The sequence below is a fragment of the Urocitellus parryii genome, unplaced genomic scaffold (assembly GCF_045843805.1).
Source record: "Urocitellus parryii isolate mUroPar1 unplaced genomic scaffold, mUroPar1.hap1 Scaffold_315, whole genome shotgun sequence".
NCBI classification, from domain to species: domain Eukaryota; kingdom Metazoa; phylum Chordata; class Mammalia; order Rodentia; family Sciuridae; genus Urocitellus; species Urocitellus parryii.
In genome coordinates, this window is record NW_027552900.1 from 33,474 (window position 1) to 54,857 (window position 21,384).

Sequence of the window (21,384 nt, forward strand, 5' to 3'; positions counted from 1 at the left end):
AGAACTGAAAGGTTGTGGTCCAAGATTTCAGGCCATATGCCACAAAGTGAAGTTGCCACTTCTTAGCACAAGAAAACTAACTTCTTTTCTACTTGTGTATTAGAATATATTCTCCCAGGATGGGGAGGAGATAAAATAAGGACATATATTTGAAGGTACTATAAACACTTTATACATAGATGCAAAATACCATAAATAAAGAATTATTAGTCTTGAACTGATTTAATTGTCATCAAATTGTAGGAAAAGCTTGTGTATTACTCAATGACAAGTCTTAGCAAGAGAGAAGAGGAATGGGCAAGTTCTCAAAAATAAGTGCATGACAGCACCCTTCCCCTTCTCCCTGTGAGGGCCATGCATGAACCAGTGCAGGCATGTGGTGAGGCCTTGGGTCACATATCCAGCAATGTCAATAATAACAATAATCATAATGACATAAATGTAATTAAAAACTAATGTACAAAAATTAGAATAGTGGTGATCTTTAGAAGGAATAACAATTAGGATAATGGGAAAATTTCTGGTAATGCTCTTTTTAAAACTCTGGGTGGCAGATCTGGGGATGTAGCTCAGTGGTAAAATGATTGCCTAGCATTCTCAAGGGTTTGATCTCTCAAAAAGAGACACATGAACTTTCTTGGAACAGACTTAGTGGCCTATGCCTGTAATCTCAGATATTCTGAAGGCCAAGTCAAGAAGATAATAACTTTGAGACCAGTCAGCAATTTAGTGAGACCTTGTTTCAAAGTAAATAAAAAGGGCTAGGAATATATTTCAGTGTTAGAGAAACCCTGGGTCCAATCCCAAGAAACACAAAAAATTAAATTTTGTATATATAAGTTCTATTAAATAAAAAATTTAAATATTTAAATAATTTCATATATAAATTATATATATATATCAATTTAATTATATATATATATGTATAAAATTTAATTTATAAATATAAATTTTGGGTGGCATATATAGAGCTGTGTTCACATTGTAAATATTCATCAAGATGTCTGCAAAGATTTTCTACATTTTTGTTTGTATACATATTTACTTCAATAAGAAGTTTACTTAAACCAAAGATCCTTATGACTATAGAAATTGAGCATGGTGAACTCTCAGAATTGATATTTCAAGCTGTAATGCAAGGACCAATGTTACATTCTTTACTATACTGACTCTCCAGGTTAATTATTACTAATGCCTAATCAATGTTTTCCCCACTGTATTTATAATAGGGCTAATTAACTAAGATTTTATTCATTTTGTTAATACTGGGGATTGAACTCAGGGTTGCTCTACCACTGAGTTACATCTGCAGCCCTTTTCTATTTTTTTTTAATTTGAAATAGCCTAAATTGTCTAGGCTAGACTGGAATCTGTGATCCTCCTGCTTCAGCCTCCTTGTAGCTGGGAATACAGCTGTGCCACTATAGCTGGTTAACCTGTTAACTTTATAAGCAAATGAATTATTTCTTTATTGGACTCCAGTCTGCGGTATAAAGCAAATTATATGAAGTAAAGTGGTCCTGTCACAGCATCTGGGCTTTTTAACATCCCATTGCTTCCTGACACACACGCATACAGGGACACCACACACCTGTGCTATCCTATTCTGTATTAACCTTTTGTTCACTTTTCCTGTAAAAACGGAGTTATTGGTTTGGTCCCTGCATGCTCTGTGACAGTCTTCTTGGTGACCAGGGTTCTCAAGTCCTGGTGTTTGCTGTAATCAGCCAGAACACACTCCGCCTTTTTTCTTCCATTCTTGCCTGGGTTGGAGAGATAGTTGGGGAGGAGACCCTCCAGAAAGGCACCGCTGGCGTTCTGGCCCCAAAGCCAGAGCCTCATGGGGCTATGCCTGGTCCCTGAGGTTCTGGCAACCAGCAACTCTGAGCTGAGCAGCCCTGCTCCTGCTCAGGAGTGGACATCGGTGAGTGCTTGGCCCCAGGCAAATGGGCGCGGTGGGGTCATCCCAGAGAAGGGCTCTGCTGGGCTGCAGCCTCTGTCCAGAGTCCACACAGGTCTCCTCCCAAGAAGAAACCGAGAGACACTAAGCCCTCTCCACTGAGGAAGGCATGATGCTGGAGACAGGAGTCTGTTACTTCTGTCAGTAGGACTGAAAGTGGATCAATAGAGCTTTGATACTCAGGGCGGCTGTATTGGGGCTTTTGCTGGGGTCAGAAAGGAGAAACAGTTCTGACCAAGAGTGTCAGACTGGCTCTTGGAAGAAGGACAGGGACCCGTTTTTATCAAGTGCAGGGATTTCGGGGATGCGTTCCGTGGAGTCTAGGAATTTTCACTGGTTTTGAGCAGTGTCAAAGGGTGTTCTTTTCTTGTGCACACACTTCAGACTGGAGAAATGGGCTGTCAGTTCAGAGCCTGGGAGCATTTATATTTCTCCTATTGGGCGCACAGCCTTTATAAAGCTGGTGGTATGGGCTAGCACCTGAAGCTATGAGAGAACACAGATGGTGTGAAAGCATAAATCATACTGAGGAACAAGTTAAAGGCTCTGGGAGTTGGTTTGCCTTTGGCAGCAATTCCAAAACAGATTTCTTGTTTTTGTGCAGTTTATTTTGGAGATACGTTGGTGAAGCCATCCTGGCTTTATGGGGTTTTGTTTGTTTCTTTGTTTCTGCAGTTCTGAACTTGACACCCAGGGTCTGCTGTTGCTAGGCAAGTGTTCTAACCCTAAGCTACACCCCTGCCATGCATCTGATTTTGATGTCCATAGATGGAGAGAGTGAGAGGGTGGTGAAGAAGTGATACCATACTTTTAATGACTTGACAGGCTATGAGATGAGGTCCTAGGAGTGCATTTACCTTTTTTGGGGGGAGGAAATGAGATTGCTGTCTCATTTTCCCCCTTAAGAGATTCTATTCTCTTACTCTTAAGAGGTTCTGATTTTATGGGGTCTTTAATTGTCTCAGGGAGACATGGGAAAGTGACAGCCAGGCAAGGAGCCTGGGATACTTTTGGAAAGCTCTTCATGCATTCCACAGCACAGATGTTTGAGGTCATTACTAAGTGGAAGCTGCTGCTTCAGGACTATTTGCGCTGACTCCTCTCAACCTTTATATTGAGGACTATTAACACTCTACCTCTGGGCACATGCATCTTAATACTGAAGCCCTTGTTCACCTGAACCTCCATTAAGCTGAGTGAGGAGGACATTTGTGTGGCAGAAAAGGTAGATGGGTATTGTGTGCACATTTTGTTGGAAAACAGCACACTTCTCAGAAGAGATGACTGATTTTATGGTACTGAAGTCCAAAGCCAGAGTCCTGAGAAGGAGAGAATAAAATGTAGAATGAATAAAAACCATGAGGAGCCTTGTCTGACAGGCAAACACCTGGAAGATAGGGACTTGAAAAATGTTAAAACCTCCATAGCCATAATTTTCCCCCAAAGAAAACTAATTTTTTTAAAGATCAGGTTATACCCTACCTGTTGATCTGTATCCTCCCTATTACCAACCCAATCGCTGTGGCAACCAACATCCTCACAAAGAAAACTTGTTTAATGGCTAGTAAAGGGCAATAAGCCTATTAAGCAGAAAATTCATGCAAAAACCTGGGACTCAATTTGCTTAAACTCCAGCTCCATGAGCACTATGCCAATCTCTCCTCCAGGCAGTACATTCAGTTCCTATGCTGTAGTCAAAAGTCAGAAGGTGGACCTGGGCAGGACTCTTTGGAAACTTCCCTGAGACTTCCAGTTAAATAGGGCAGGGAGGGTCACATTGTCCTTGTAATCTCTGAGAGGACCTTTTCTCTCCTTTTCTCTTTCCCTACCCCTTCTAATAAACTCATACCTGTTACTCTGAGCAAAATGTTTGAAATTGTTCTGGTGTATTTGCAAGAATTGGGGTGAAAAGGGACCTCATAGGTGCCTCAGATGTAAAGCAGGCCTTGTTGCTTATAACATAGCCATATGCTCCAGAAACCAAACAGAAAGAGCAATAGTGAAAAGCAGGAAAGGAACTTTAGTTAGCATAGCTATATAAGAATACAAAGGGGACCAGCATTTCTGGTCCTGTCTTCAGGAGTACTGACGTGAGCTCCTAGATTATAGACAAGTTATGCATAGTTCACTTGTCTTGATCAAACTGCGGTCTGGTTGATCAGTATTTGAACCATATGGCTGATCATTATTGAAGATTGGTTAGATTGTCCTTGTCTGGAATAAGTGCTCTTGCCTGCTAGGGTACTTTCTTCTCATCAGGAGAGGTTTATTGATCAGATCTGTTGTTCCCAGAATCCTAGGGACTGGTCCAGAGAAAGTTTTCATCCTGTTTTGAGTTGTCCATTGTACATTTGCAAGCACAAGTGAAGGGTCTAAGTCCTTGTTACATCTGAAGCCTCTGGCAGTTTCGCTTGAAAATGAGTATGAAATACAAACTGGCAATTCATAGTGGTTTTTCATAAAATGAGGTGGTAAAGCAATTGATTTCAGATCTTGTAGCGTTTTGTGGGTGGGTTTGTTAAGGTAAATGTGGCAGTTGTCTCCAAATGTGTAAAGATAAGCAGTTGATATGTTATGGATAAAATCTTACTGAGCATGGGAGTTGCTACAAGTAGAGAAGTTTGTTGACATTAATATTTTGAATGTATTGACCACTATATTGTCTTTTTCTTATTCCAAGGACATAATGTTTGTCTACAACATCGGGTGGTTTGCTAAAGAAGCATTGGGCTCTTTTTTGTAATTTTTCTGTGGATAGATGAGTTTTAACAATTAACTTTAAAAAATTATCTGAGTTATCACAATGCACATAAAAAATATTGAAAAAATTCAAGCAATACAGAAAACTATAATGCCAAAAATTAGATTAACATATATATATATATATATATATATATATATATATATATATATATATTAATATATATATATAATGTTGCCTCTAAGCATTTTCTCACATAATTGTAGAAATGTGAAAATCAAAAACATACAGATTCTTATTAACAGATGTTTATCAGGCATCCTTGTTCCAGGTTCTGGCCATTATGTAGGAATTCCCTTAGGAAACACTATATATATATATATATATATATATATATATATATATATATATATTCCTACAAGAAACTAAAATTTGTTCTTTAAAAATTTTATTGATGCCCAGCTCACTTCAAGATATGAAACATAGGTTGACAGATGATTTTGGCTTCATGGTTATTTTCTTTTCAATATGGTTTGTTGATGTAACATTCATGTATCATACAGTTCATCTACTTAAAGTGTACAACACTGTGGTTAGTAATATATTCAGAATTGTGCAAGCAGCACATTCCATCAACCTCTCTCATTAAGACCCATACTTTGAGCAGTTATTCCCCATTCACTGGTAGGCTGAGAAGGGTGGTGAATATCTAATTTTGAGCTACATAGTTGTCTAATTTATGGAGATCAACAGCATCATTTTGGCAGGTAGAAGTGTACAGCTGTTAAAATCGGGGTGATGGTTATGGACAGAGCAAATTTTCTACTCCACTTTCTGCTCTTATCCTGATCTCAATGAAAAAGTTTATTTTCAGAGGAAGAATGAAGGAAATTTTGTTAGGTCAAAGATCCTGCTTAATGAGTTCCTGCACTTTGTTGATCACTAGCTTAATCGCTTGGATTTCTGACTGGAAAGATCTTGTTGCACTTAGGGCAGGGACTGGCAAGAAATGAGTTGTTAGACCAAGATTGCATTTGGAAATTAATCTACATAATGGGAAGGATGAGAGGGAAGTATCTAGAAAGTTGCAATCCTTTGTATCTCCCATGAAGCCAATGGAGGCAAGTGACTTACAAAGGAAGAAAAAAGATTAGCTGGTTGTCATGATGCACACTTGTCATCCCAGCTACTCAGAAGACTGAGGTAGGAAAATTACAAGACAAAGCCAGCTCAGGTAAGTTATTGAGACTTGCCTCAATATAAAAAGACTGAGAAAATGAGGCTCAGTGGTAGAATGCTTGCCTAGTATGCACGAAGCCCTGGGTTCTTTGCCATTAGTACAAAAAAAATCTACTAAATAAATATACGAACTTAACCTAACTCATTCAGGAGGTCAGTTTCTTCTGCTTTCTTGTAACCTAGAGTGAAAAGGAAAAGGGATGGAAAAGTCAGAAAGGACAAGAGAATACACAGAAAGAAGAATAAAATATTTCACTTTATCTCAACCATCCCATTAATTGGAAAAAAAATCTTTAGTGTCTTTGAAGAGGCTAATATGCATTTGAATTCTTACTTTGTGCAATTATTTTTTCAGCCATTCTCATACTCACACTAAGCTTTTAAGTCAGTGTTTTAGTCCTATTTTATAGATGAGGAAATTAGAATTCCCAGAATCACTCAGAGCTTTAATAAAGTAGGAGCTGCCAAAATGAATCAATGAATGAAATAAAATAAGAAAGGCAAGAAGGCTTTCCAGATAATTATGTCTGTTCCATATTTGTAGATGTGGAAGCTCATCTTATTCCCCTGGAGCTACAATTCAGTCATTATGTGTTGATTACATGCACAGAGATAAGACTTCACCCAGGAAGGTGTGCTTCAGAATGTGCTTCACAGAATATCAGCTGTGAAACAGAGGCTCCCCTACTAATCATATTAGCAATATATGCCTAACATTGATAATTGGTTTATGCCCAGAGATAATTCAAGTGGCTTGAATTTTTCAACAAAAAGCAATTGCTGCCCTTTCCAAACACTCTCCACCTAAAATGGAAGAGAAGCAAACACTTCTGAAAGTTTACAAGACTATAAAATTCCTGCACTTACTCTTCTCTCAGAGTGACAGAGAAATCCCTTTAAATTTATTGAGCATCATATCATTTTAATTTCAGCTAAACAAATATACCACAGTAACCTGGAAGAGCTATGTTTGATATGTTATTCTTTAAAAAAATGTGCTTTCTGGGATCCAGGTTTCATTGGATTTTATAGATTTTGATTATAAAAAATTGAAGAACAAAAAAAGCATGTTAAATCTGACATTATGTTTCTATTAAAAACATTGAAAAAGTTTGTGTATTTATTTTATTTTATTTTATTTTGAAGTAATTTTTTTTTCTTTGAAAGATCATTTAATGAAGGGCACCCGTTATTCTTATGCTTATTGATTTCTCTTCTTTGTCTACCATTCATTCCTCCTTCACTGCAACCTGGTTTCTTTTTTTTTTATTGGTTGTTCAAAACCTTACAAGGCTCTTGACATATCATATTTCAGACATTTGAAGTAATTTTTGACTTACTGAAATGTAGCAACAATCAGTGCAGGGTAACATCCTGTGCAACTATAGTACAATTTTCAAAACTAGTAAATTAACATTGACCTATTCTAAAATACTATTAATTAACTGACTAAATCAATACTATTAATTAGAATTTAATGCTAGAGGGTACAGAATTTATTTAAATTTTCCCTGTCTTTTCACTATCTTTTTTCTGTCCAGGTTTTAGTTCAGGTTCTCATATTGCAATTAACTTCTATATATCTAGTTTCCTTCAATTTGTGACAAATCCTCAGCCTTATTTTTCTCATGACCTTAACACTAATGTGGTCAGTTAATTTGTAGAATGCATCCCATTTTTATTTGTTTGATGGTTTCTAATGATTTGATTAAGGTTTTGTTTTGGGGGTTAATACCAAAGAAGCAAATCATAGTGAATCATATCAGGAGTGTGTGATGTTGATGTATATTATTATTGATGATGTTAATCGTGGTGAAGCTGATGTTTGACAGTATCTCAAAGAGTTATCATTATTCCTTTGAGAGATACCCAAGCCAGGCACCATGGCACACACCTGTAATCTCAGCAATTTGGGAAGCTGAGGCAGGAGGATCGTGAGTTCAAAGCCAGCCTTAGCAAAAGTGAGGTGCTAAGCAACTCAGTGAGACCCTGTCTCTAACTAAAATTTAAAATTGGGCTGGGGATGTGGCTCAGTGATCAAGTACTGCTGAGTTCAATCATCAGTAACAAAGAGAGAGAGAGAGAGAGAGAGAGAGAGAGAGAGAGAGAGAGAGAGAGACCCTGATACGGGGCTGGGGTTGTGTCTCAATAGTAGAGCACTTGCTTAGCACACGTGAGGCACTGAGTTCGATTCTCAGCACCACATAAAAAATTTTTAAAAAAGATATTATGTCCAGCTACAACTAAAAATATAGATTAAAATGATACCCTGATAACCTTGGGTTATGCAAATATTATGTTTGTCCTTCAATTTCTATCCACTAATTTTGACATCATCATGTGAAACATGTTGTAATGTGTATAATCTCCAGCAACCTCTGCTTCCTCCCCAGTAAAGAAGAACCCATATAAAGCCTTTATTGGGTTGGGCTCTTGCTGTGGGAATGAGGTTCTCCTCCTGCTAGAGTTTCCTGCATTCCCCACATCCACCTCCATCTTGTGGGACAGGAGACAGTGCTATAGTTTTAAGGGTGTGTCTGAGAAACCTTGTTCTTTGTTTGCTTTTATAGTTCATGAATGTTATATGTTTGGTGTTGCACTGGGGTAAAATGTATGGTAAGGCTTCTCATGTAGTACATATTATTACTTAGTTTATTTGGTCTCTTGATGCATCCCTACCCCTGATCAAAGTAAGAGTGAGTCTTTAAACATGGTAAGAATATGACATTCCTTCAAACAGAAATTTCTGGTGCCTCTCAATCTCATTTGAAGTCAAAGCTAAAGTCCTTATTGTGGTCAGTGGTAGGCTTAGCCTGAGCTATTCTTCTGCTGACCTCATCTCCTATCCTCTTCTCCTCCTCATTCTCAAGGTTGTCTGGCCTCTTTATTATTCCTTAATATAACACTTGGACGTGCACTGTTGCTCCAGGTGGCTACTCTCAGATGACTGCTCAATGGCTTCACCAGACAGCCCTTCCCTGACCATCTGTCTTCTTTTCCTGTTTTCTTGGTTGACATTTTTTCACAGTTAACCTCATTGATGGCTGGGATATATTGTGTTCATCAATGTATCTCGAGTGCATGCAATATAATGTAATATTAGTAATTACTGAATTGACTTTACTGGTAAGAAACAAGTTTGGAGAGGCTAAGCTATTCTCATCAGATTACATGTTTAGTAAATTTAAAGGACAGGAGGAACTCTAACTCCATATAATGTACCATAGATTAGGACCATTTTATAAGCAGCTTTAGGAAAGGAATATTTCAGTGTGCTCTGTAAAACTGCTGACCAAGTTGTAGATAACATTAAAACAGTAGGGATGAAACACACAGTAATTTTTATTTAATGTTAGTTACATTAACTATAATTTGACTAAATATTTTCTGAAGTCTGGGTTTTGGTTTTCTATCACAGATTAAAACTAATGTGGGCAAAAGTCTTGTGAGAATATAGAAAGAAAATAGATTAGTCATATGGAATTTTATGTTCATTTGCATCCATTAAAGAGAGGATTCAGATTGATTTGAAAAATGAAAGGGACAGGAAAGAGATTGGTGGTTCTCTGAGCCTGTTGTTGGCACTGGGGTTTCTATTTTACTTTCCTTCTGTCCTTTGGTTTTAGTTGAAATTTTATTTTTTATTTTTTAAAATTCATATTAATTTTATTTTTAATTAATACACACAAACTTAAAAGTTATACTAGTTGGTTACCATATGACATTTTAATACTTGTCCACATGTACAATGTTTAAATCAGGTTAAACATGATTTGTTTCCTCAAACATTTATAATGTGTTTGGTTAAAAATATTTAACATCTTTTCTTCTATCATTTTGAAATATACAGTTCCATTGACAGAGGGGGAATTTTTCTGTTTACTCTTTGCCATTATCACATTTCTAATATATGTGACTACTATACAACAGCAATAAATATTAGGCTAAACTGTGTGGATTGAACGCTCTACCAAAGCATACGTTTTCTTCTTTGGTAATGAGTCATTAATTTCCAAGATCCCCTACTGGCTCTCCTGAGTTCCTTGTCAGTTCAGGAAGGATCAGGATGTCCATATTGTGAGAGGAGAGGGTGGGGAAGGAACCTTGTGATCCAGAGCCCTCCAGGCTTCCAGGGTTAAGGTTCTGCTCCTGAACAGGCATACTCAGCCTTTATGGCCTTTGCTGATCTCTCTGGCCTAATTTTATTTCTGTCTCTATCTGAAAGCTAAAGTTCAACATGATAAACTACAAGCATTTCCAAACATCTCTTTCAAAGAATGGGAGGTTACTGACAAAGATTTTTTATATCGATTCTGAAAATGGTGGAGCCATGAAGATATTAAATTTCAAAACTGTGATAGTGTAAGTTCATTGATGCAGCTCTAAAAATAGTTCACATTTTGATGCTCTCTCAAAAGTGAGTTTGCAGTGAAGAGTGCCAAAGAATGCCTCCCCAAAGTATCTATCTCTCTTTGGTATTTGGATTATTTTTGATGTAAGGCAGGTAAGAGCTGTAGACACTGGTAGAACTCTTACCTCTCTTTTTCTACAAATACAGTACAAATAACCTTTTCCAAAGAATGCTTACATTATATGAAGGAAGTTTCCATTTCTAAGGTTAACTCTCCAAGTCAGCTCTTCACTCAGGAGAGAATTCCTTGTCTAACAAGATGACACTTACCAAATCACTGCAAAATTCCTGTGCATACTTACAGGAGAAATTTTTTCTTCTGTTAATCTATCACATTTGTTCTTATTATTTCCTTGTTTGCTTGTTTATTTTGCCCAGGCCCTGTTAAGCCTGTACTCTAACACTGAACTACACTGCATGCAGCCTAGACTCAGTTTAATTTCCAGGACTTCAGATGGAGAATTTAAAGGGGAGAGAGAAAAAGAGTTTTCCTATCCTAAAATAGAATTTAAGGAAACCTAAGGGCAACATATTATTTCATAACAAAAATCAAAAGTAGACGGGGAGGATTGCCATCCAGGAGAATCTTGTTCATTCTTGTCTGTTTTCAGTAAAAGTTCATCCCTCTGAGCCCTTGAATTTGACGTCCTTTTTACCAGTACCAAGGGCCACCCCTCTAATCCTAGCATTTATGCCCTGTTTTCCAGTAGTCTGCTAATGAGCCCATACCTTCAGACTTGCTCCCCCTTTCTCCAATATCCTCCACACAGCAACTAGTATGTTCTTTTGAACCTTTCCTGATTAAATGATGTCAAGCTTCTCATTGAGCATGCAGAGCTTTCATGATAGAGTCCCTTCCTTTCTATCCAAAATCTTGTCATTTTCTCCATGTTTCAGCAGAGACCCACTCACAAAGTAAAGTGACCTCAGGGGTCTTCAACCACCATATCTTGTGATTCCACAAGAAGTATTTCAAATGAATCACACAGGGTAACAAGAATTTATCAGAAAAAGTGACAATACAGACATTGAGGATAAGCACTGAAGAAACCTACTCTGAGGGAGGATGATATGCAGCCTTTATAGAGTAAGAATTTTCAATGATTTTGGATCCCTTTGTTCTTGTTCTGTTATCTCATATCCCCTTAAATTATTACCCCTTTGTGTAGCCTTCAGTGAACTCTCTATGTGAGGGTCATGATGACCTAGTCAAAAGGGGTGGCTGCAAAATGGTTTTGGTGCTGACCTGGTGATAAGAGGTAGCTGTGGCATGGTCTTGAAGTGATAGTTCCCTTCAGGCTTATAATTATCTATAGTTTGGGAACAGAGGACCTTCTGGTTTCTATTTTCCAGTCTTTTCTACTATGATAAAGTTGCCTGTGTTTTAGTCCTATGACTCCTGGATTTTTTCTAATGCATATGTCTAATATTCTTCCGGTTTGTTGGTGTTCTTCATTGCCCTTCACCTGCCCACCTGCTTATGACTGTCTAGCCTACCTCACATTCCAGAGCCCTTCTAAAATGATGTGGGAGCCTACAGCAGCTCAATGAATGGACTTATTTTCATAATTTAAAATCCAAGTTTTACACTCTTTTTCCTGTTCATTAATATGAAGCAATCATCTAACAGTAACTTGAGTCCTCTAATTCCTTGTGAGAATTGTAATGACTTGGCATTAACATCAATAGATATTTTAAACCATTTTATCCCATCATCCCAGATGTATAACATCTATAAAAACGTCAGTAAGCATATAACATATAATTATATAATACAGCCAAACAATGATAGTAAGGATATAATCATAATATTTATTAATTTTAGTTACCATAATATATATATAAGATATAGATTATGATTTCCAACCCATTTTAGTGTACCTATGTTTCAATTTTCGATAAAGTTAAAGTGTGGTTTCATTTGTTAGAATACAATAAGAGCAGAGGAGAGGATAATGTACACAGACCCTCTCCCCCAAAAAGATGTGACAGGGGCCATAAGATTAGAAATTTTTAAAGAGGCCCTAATTTTTCCCCCTCAGTCCCTAGGCATTTCCTAGTAACCTGTTTTTGTTTTATTTTTGGTTTTTAGCTATTTTCTCTATCCCAACATCCTACAGTTAATCATCTCATGCTGAAAACAAAAGCTAAAGTACCTTCAAAGGCCAGACCTGTAGCCAGTGTTACAAGAGTCCTAGGACACAGGGTCTGGCTCCAGAGGTCTAGACAGACCAATGTGGGTCACCCTTTGTAATATGCAAAAAAGCAGAGCAGTTTGAAGGGTAGGAAAGGTATTTTAATCAGTGTGGCCATGCCAGGACAAACACATATAGTGGTATAGTAACCAAAGCTCTGTCTTAAAGGGATTGCCAGCAACTTGAAGATTTTATAGAAAAGAGGACCAAAGGCAATGTCTTGGTGGGTTTGTATGACTGGGAGAGGGGGTTGCACAGAGTAAAATCATCCTGATCAGGCCATGATGCAATTGGCCATGATCTCAGACTCATTCTGTGAAGCTCTGGGAAGGCCTGTCATTGATTGTAGGGGGTGATTTAGCATCTATTATGAGATGACTTTTCCTCTTGTGGGGCAGACTTGGTTTTGTTGCAAAATAACTGTTCCCATGTAGTGGGCAGCATCTACATGGGCTGATATGCTCTGTGAATCTCATAACACGGTCCATAAAATTAGAAATTTTTAAAGAGGTCCTTAATATTTTTAGATGGGCTTTCAGGGAAGCAATTTTGGTCCTTTGTGATAAAGATACTTATCAATCAGGCTTTTTGTTCTGGAATCCAAGGTATCTAGTTGAAAAAAAAAGTGGCTCAGAGAAAAACAGCTAAGGAGGAAATAGAGTCAAAGAGACACAAATGGAGTTAGGTAAACTCAGGGTGAATAAACCTATGGCTTTGAGCATATGTTTTAACTACAGAGTTATACCCTCAGTCTCCTTATTTGTCTTATGAGAAATGGGTCTTGCTATTTTTTCCAAGCTGGCCTCAAACTCATTACCATTGTGCTTTGGCCTTTTGTGTAGCTAGTACTACTGATGTGCATCACTATATTGTTTATCACCTTTAATTCTTAAATTTTATTTTTAAAGATTATTATTCTTTAGTGATTATCTACTTTTAAGTTTATTTTATTAAATATATTCATCAGGTGTTTCAATGTCAATGTTTGATAACTCCAGTCTGGATTACCTATGAGTCTACTTCCATGCTCTCACTTTTGGAATTTTAGGTTTTGTTTTCTGGCATGCCTGGTAATTTTTTATTGATAATTTAAGTTGATGATATCACCTTTAAGAGTATATTTAACATTCTTTTTGTAAATTCTGAGCAGATCACTTTCTTAGAGCAGAGGCTGGTCTATTTTGGTTTGCCTATATTCCCAGGACATCTGGGATCTCAAAACCTAGGAATTTAAGGGCTCCTTATCTTTGCTGGCTCACAACTTTTAATTTTGTCTTCCTGGCTGATAGTCTGCTAAAATGTTTGAAATAGCAGCGGTTTCAGGAAGACCTCTCTGAAAGTTTCCTTCTACCTGATGGTCCTATATTGCCTCACACATGCATAGTATGTGTGTTCAAATGCCTGGTGAAGAAAGAGTGGGTGCTGTGTTTGCTCCAGTGCTTTTTCCTCATTTCCAGGATTTTGGTTCCTCAAGCTCTGGCTGCTTTGACTGCTGGCCCCTGTTTGGTCTATTTTTCTATTGTTCTCAGGAGAATGATTAGTTTGGAGCAGCTAGTCCACCATAAGCTGAGAGAAAGAAGAACTTTCTCTTCATGGATGACTTTGTTTTTTAAAAATGAAAACTAGGTTTATTGCAGTTAACATTTCAAAACTCTTTTACAAGCTCAGCTCACCTTAAGTTCTTACTCTGTTTAAATTAAATTAAAATTGTTTCAGGGTTGTTTCATAAACTGTTTAGTGAAACATTTTAAACATTTATAAACTTAATGTGCAGTATCTGCCTTAAAGCCTTGAGCTGTTTCACTATTTGTTTGATTTACTTAATCATTTTAATACTTAATTTTAAACCTTCTTAAACTTTAATATTCTTGTCCACTAGAAAATTATTAATTTTTCTGTAAACAATTTGGAATTTTTTTGTTTTAATCAACTTTCCATCACTGTTACAAAATAATTGAGAAAACTAACTTAAAGGAGGAAAAGTTTATTATGGCTCATGGTTTCAGAGATTTCATTCCATGGTCGGCTCTCTCTGTTGCTTCCAGGGATATTAAAAGGCATAAACATCACAATGAAAGGGCATGGAGGATGAAAAGTTTTTAGTTCATGGAATCCAGGAAAGAATAGAGAAGGAACTAGGGGCAACTTGTATCTATCTAGAATTTATCCCTAGTGATCCTCCTTCTCCAATCAGGTCCAATCTCCAAAAGTTTTTACCTCCAATGGCACCATAGACTGATGACTAAGCCTTTAGCACATGGTCTGTATGGGACATATTCTATCCAAACTGTAATACCTTCTTAGCTGATTAAATGTAATAGCAATTAGAGATATGAAGTCTAGAATTATAAATTCAGAGAAGTTTCTCCTGTCCCTGACTGTTTAGTAAACCCCTTTGGTAATACTAATGTTATAAACTATAAAATATAATAAACAGGTAAATAAAGAAATAATGTTATAAACTCTGAAATATGATCAATCAATTTAAAAAGGAGATATAAGTATGATCATGTGGGATGTTCCAGAACTTAGGTTGTATTATTATATGGTTTTTCAAGCCATATAAGACTCTTATCTTTTTCCTGTTTCATGAGTTTTGAGTAATTTTCATATTTTCACTATTAACTTATTAGAAATTCATTTCACATCTAGTTGGAGTGCAAGTATTCAAAGTTGTCTTTCTCCCATTATAGATTCTATGGTTGTTCTTATCGTGGTAATGTGGCTATTCATTGGAAAGTAATCTACTCACTGCAGTGCAGTTTAAAATGGACTTCTGTTATCTAACTGAGGTCAGTGATACATGCCTGTAAATGCAAATCCTGGTAGTGAGGTTGGGGGGACTTTACAAGTTTAAGTTTAGCCTCAACAACTTAGCAAGATCTGCCTGAAAATTCTGAAAAATAAATTTTAAAGTGCTGGGCATGTAGTTAAGTGGTAAAGCAACTCTGGGTTCAATCCCCAGTAACAAAAACAAAAGAAACATAAAAGTAGTAGTGTGTAGTTTTTTGTAGTGCTTATACACTCATTTATCTAGACTATCAACTTACTATTCGTTTTCCCTCTACAGAAAGGCAGAAACTCCAAAGGTCTTTCAGCCATTACCAGATTTTTATCCCAGAGTCTCAAAGAAATACCAGTGGCGTCCCTAAGATGGTATCCGTTGACCCAAATTTATTCACCCAAGGGACCCTGTTAAGTATTCATAACATCTGCTATCATCAAGAAGAAGTGAAGAGCAACTTTCTACTTTGCCGCCGAGAAACATTTCAGAGAGAAATACTAACAAATATCAAGTAGGTGCATTAACTTTTCAAAATACTACTTTATTAAATGAATTTCATAGGTTTTACCTATCACCAATAAGCTGCCACAAACATTTATGTTCAAGTCTTTGAAAAGATGTATTAATTCATTCTTTCATTTCCTTTGACTAAACTTGGACTGAAATGATTGGATCATTCAAGTGTAAGTTTAACTTCGAAAGCAACTGGCATATTGTAAAAATGATTGTATTATATGTTTAAGCAATTGTTGTGTCAATTAGTTTTTGAAGTAGAAAATAAATGAGTAGAGAAAGGAGAATTTCTATAGAAGCTACTCACTACCATTACTACTTAAAGAACTTTGCAACATAGCAAAACAACTTAGTTACCTCCAGAATATAAGACAATTATCATAATTAACAGCATTATACTCAAACTGTCAGATTTTTAAAATTTTAGAGCATTTGTATCAGTAAAACATATTTAACTAGTGTTACAAACCAAAAAAAAAGAGAGAGGAGTCTTTAGATTAGAACAAATGAAGATTTGAATAAATCCTAACTTCTTATACCTAATTTTCTTCTAAGCAATTAGAAATATAATAAAATCTGCAGAAAATATAAGATATTGTTTGATAAAATATAAAATCTTTGTTCTTTAAGTCAGTTCGTTTGTAAACTTTGTTAAGAGCAGTTGGATTCCAAGCGTAAATGCCTTTTTAAAGTTGCTTTAAATTCCTCTAGAACTTAAGTTTATTATATTCGATATCAACATAGCACAAAATCCATTTAACCTTTTAAAAAGAAAGCGAAGTTCCTTGTGATAAGAAAAATATTATGTGGGTAGTTTGTTCATAAAATTTAATTTTTGAAAGTACAGTTAGTATTTATGATAAAAATGTAGAAATTCTTATATAGCATTTAGGTTACTGAATGAAGGTATAGACAGACCAATGTTTAATTTTTTGAAAATAGTACTAGGATTTGTGGTTAATGAACCACCACAACAAAACTATAATTTTTAGCTCATAATATCTTATTATGTCATTCCAGAAACCAGAAGTAGAAAATATGAACAGGTTAACAGACTTTTACACTATTAGTTATTTCCTTGACTTATCTTAGGCCTTGAACAAGCATAAGTATAGGCTCACTCATGAATTTTCAGATCTATTAAACAATTAACATTTTAGACAAACCATGAATGTCATCTATACATGTAAGCATTACATAATTTTGAAAGAAAGCAGAACATTTCTGAGATGTGGAAAGCTTAAGATTTTAGTTCTGGATTTATGTTCCCTTATAAAAATAAAATTATTTTAAAAGATACAGTTTTAAGAATTCAAAACACCTCTCATTTAATATACTCATTTTAACAACTATATTTAAATTACTCATGGATTGCAAGCATAGTTAATATTTTTGAGTTATTTCTGCACCAAAGAGATCCTAAGAGGTTGTTGTATAGAAAACAATGAACAATATTCCTCAGATATGTAGACATACATTCTAATTGGTTAGCAAGCCATAAACACAAGTTACTAGATTTTAAAGACATTCTTATAAACAAGTTTAATTTACTTATCACAGATTTACTAAATTCATGTGAAAGGCATTTGTCAATATAAATCAATTTAGTATCTTGCAAACTGACTATGTATAAGCATATAAACATATAGACTTAAATTTAGAATAGTTTTAAAAGCTATATTTTTTACCTGATATTGAAATAAGTCTGTTAGGTCTTAAATTTGCATTTCTAAACTGAGGCCAGGTAGAAAATTTACATCTTAAAAGACTTAGACTATCAAACTTGAATTGTGAGTTTCCTTTTAAGACACAGGCAGGAAACATCTACAAACCCTTCTTCCTTTAGTCCATTTTGAGAACTAGAAGAATTGAAGGGTGAAGATAAGTCCTCTTCTACCCTGGACTAGAAAGAAACAGTATCTATCAGTTATGGCACAACTGAAGATGAATATCAAGGTTGTAAGTGGTCTGTACTACCTGGGGTAGTATTTGCCTTGGCTGTGGCTGTTACACATTTCTCTGAAGAAAACAAGAAGATGCAAAATTGGTGTGGACAAACTCAGAATTCCTGTCTTCTCAAGGATCTGCTTTGCTGTTTTTTTTGTTTTGTTTTGTTTTGTTTAATCTTGCCTGTGACAATCTGTCTGGTGATTGCTATTATCAGCAGTTCATTACTAGTACAAACAAGAGTACAACAAATACATTTTGTTGTTCATTTTTTGATGTTCATCAACATCATCAAAATGTCCTGTGGTACCACTGACTTCATTCTATACTTGACCACCATCAGAATCATATCAAGATATCATATCAAGATCAATCATATCAAGATCCTCATTTCTCCTTTAAACTAATGAAAGAACTATTACTAGCCCCACAGGATCCATTGTCATTAAGAATCCATTTGCTACAGTTTTTAGTAACATTTTATCTGTTAAGAAGAAAATGAAGTCTGGGTCAGTTCCTATACTATATAGCTGGTGGACTTGTTGACTGTGTAGCCCAGTTAATAAGAATAGCTGAAGAGCTATTACAATCTATTTCACAAGAACAACAATTTCCTTATGAAAAATGAAATGATAAAACAGAGCAGATTGGAGCAGATGCATCTCCTTCCAAAGAACCTTCAATACCAGATCTTGCTGTCTCTTTGTAATCAATATTGTAATCAATACTTTCACTACAAGAAGATAAAGACTTAAGGGCTGGTGTTGTGACTCAGTGTTAGAGTGCTCGCCTAGCATGCACGAGGCACTGGGTTTGATCCTCAGCACCACATAAATTTAAAATGAAAATATTGTGTCTACCTAAAACTTAAGAATAAATATTTTTTAAAAAGTAGATGAAAACCTAATCCTTGATATAGAGCAAGCCCTGTTAGACATAGATGGGCTATATGAAGGTGTACTCTCTGATATAAACAATGATTTAAGAAGTAAATAAGACTCAGTTTGCCCTCACCAACATGTGAGAACTGATCACTGATTTTTTTTTCAAATATATCCTGACATATTTGGATATTAGCAATATTTTTCTCCTAGTTCTGCATATTTTTATTATTAAGAACTTATAGAATAAGTTTTGGTTTCCTTCCAGAAAATACTGATCTCATCTTTGTTTTTATTAAAAGAATCTCTGACTTTAGCAGTGTCATTCCTTTACTTGTATTTGTTCTGTTAGGTTTCTTGAGGATAAGAGCGAATAATAACAAAGAAGAGAATCTCCTCAACTAACAATGGACTGAAGCACATATCAATTATCTCACATCTTGGGACCCAATTTTATTGTTCTATCATTAATGGAAATTAAAAGGGGAACATTCCCTAGGATGGTATTTCAGTGCATTAACAGGACAATAGTAAGACATTTGTACTTGATAAGACTCCTTACTGGATTTCTAAGAATGTGTCAAACAAATGATGCCCTATCAGACTACTGGAGATAAATCTGAAAGAGTAGCATCTATCAAAAAGCAATACTACAGAAAAGTTTTCAGATGAGTTTTATGAGGAAAAAAATCGTTGAAAAAGCTGGAGCCAAAGGTTCCAATGTAGAACTGATTCCCACAAATGCTGATCCATATTGCAGTTACTTTAAAATATCATTCCTAAAATAGAAGTTGCACAATCTACTCATTAACAGACATATATGGAATATTCTATCCATCAATGAGCAAATACATTTTCTTCTCAGCAGCACATGGATCATTCTCCAAAATAGACCACATGTTATGTCACAAAGCAAGTCTTAGCAAACAGAGAAAAAATAGAGGGCTGGGATTGTGGCTCAGCGGTAGTGCACTTGCCTAGCACATGCAAAACCACTCTCAGCACCACATAAAAATAAGTAAACAAAAAAAAGGTATTATGTCCAATTACAACTAAAAAATAAATATAAAAAATAGAGATACTACCCTGCATTATATCTGAACATAATGGAATGAAATTAGAAATTGATGATAAAATTAAAAAGAGAAGCTACTCCAAAACCTAGAGAGGTAAACAATTTGCTATTGAATGATGCATGGATAACAGGAGACATTAGGGAGGAGATAAAAAAACTTAGAGGTAAATGAGAAGTCCAACACAACTTATCAAAATTTCTGGGACACAATGAAGGCTGTTCTAAGAGTAAAGTTCATTGCACAGAGTTCATTCATTAAAAGAAGAAAATGTCAAAAAATAAATGACTTGACATTATATCTCAAAGCCCTAGAAAAGGAAGAACAAACTAACACCCAAAGTAGTAGAAGACAGGAAATAATTAAAATCAGAGCAGAAATCAATGAAATTTAAACTAAAGAAACAATTCAAAAAATTGACAAAACAAAAAGCTTCTTCTTCAAAAACATAAATAAAATTGACAAACTCTTAACCACTCTAACAAAAAGAAGGATGGAGAAAACTCAAATTACAAAAAATTTTGCAATGAAAAAGGAAATATCATGACAGACACTATTGAAATACAATAGTGGCAATTAGAAACTATTTTGAAAATTTATATTCCAATAAAATAAGAGAACTTAAAGATTCCCAACAAATTTCTAGAGGCATATGATCAACCCAAGCTGAGTAAAGAAGACATACACAATTTAAACAGATCAATTTTAAGCAAGGAAATAAGAGATGCCATTTACAAATGTTGTACCAACCAAGAAAAACCCAGGACCAGATGGATTCACAGCTAAGTTCTACAAGACCTACAAGGAAGAATTAATGCCAATACTCCTCAAATTATTCATTGAAATAGAAAAGGAGGGAACCCTTCCAAACTCATTCTATGTAGCTAGTATCATCCTTATGCCAAAACCAGGCAGAAACAAATCAAGGAAAGAAAATTTCAGACCAAAATTCCTGATGAACATTGATGCAAAAATTCTCAATAAAATTTTGGCAAATTTCATACAAAAATATATTAATAAAATAGTGCACCATGATCAAGTGGGATTCATTCCAGGGATGCAAGGTTGGTACAACATGCAGAAATCAATAAATATAATTCATCACATCAATAGACTTAAAGATAAGAATCATAGGATTATATCAATTGATGCAGAGAAAGTATTTGACAAGATGCAGCACTCTTTTCTGTTCAAAACACTAGAAAAACTAGGGATAGTAGGAACGTACCTCTACACTGTAAAAGCTATCTGTGCTAAACCCAAGGCCAACATCATTCTAAATGGAGAAAAATTGGAAATATTCCCTCTAAAAACTAGAACAAGAGAGGGATGCCCTCTTTTGCCACTTCTATTTAACATAGTCCTTGAAACCCAGGCCAGAGCAATTAGATGAAATAAATTAAAGGGATACAAATAGGAACAGAAGAATTCAAACCATCATTATTTGCTGGCATGATTTTATATTTCGAAGATCCAAAAAATTCCACCAGAAAACTTCTAGAATTAATCAATGATTTCAGCAAAGTAGCAGGATATAAAATCAGTATTCATAAATTAAATGCATTTATATACATCAGTGATGAATCCTCTGAAAGAGAAATTAGGAAAACTACCCCTTTCACAATAGCCTCAAAATAATAAAATAATTGAGAATCAACCTAACAAAAGAGGTGAAAGAC

At 35.5% G+C, this 21,384-nt stretch overlaps 1 protein-coding gene across 1 annotated transcript in view; it reads left to right on the top strand.

Moving 5' to 3' along the window:
- Nucleotides 1-1,840: 1,840 nt before the first annotated feature.
- LOC144251953 (broad substrate specificity ATP-binding cassette transporter ABCG2-like) overlaps nt 1,841-21,384 on the top strand; it is a 61,589-nt gene continuing 42,045 nt past the window's right edge. The window contains exons 1-2 of the mRNA XM_077794567.1: nt 1,841-2,015; nt 15,577-15,802. Coding sequence (XP_077650693.1) covers nt 1,841-2,015; nt 15,577-15,802 — 401 coding nt within the window. The remainder of the gene's footprint in view (nt 2,016-15,576; nt 15,803-21,384) is intronic.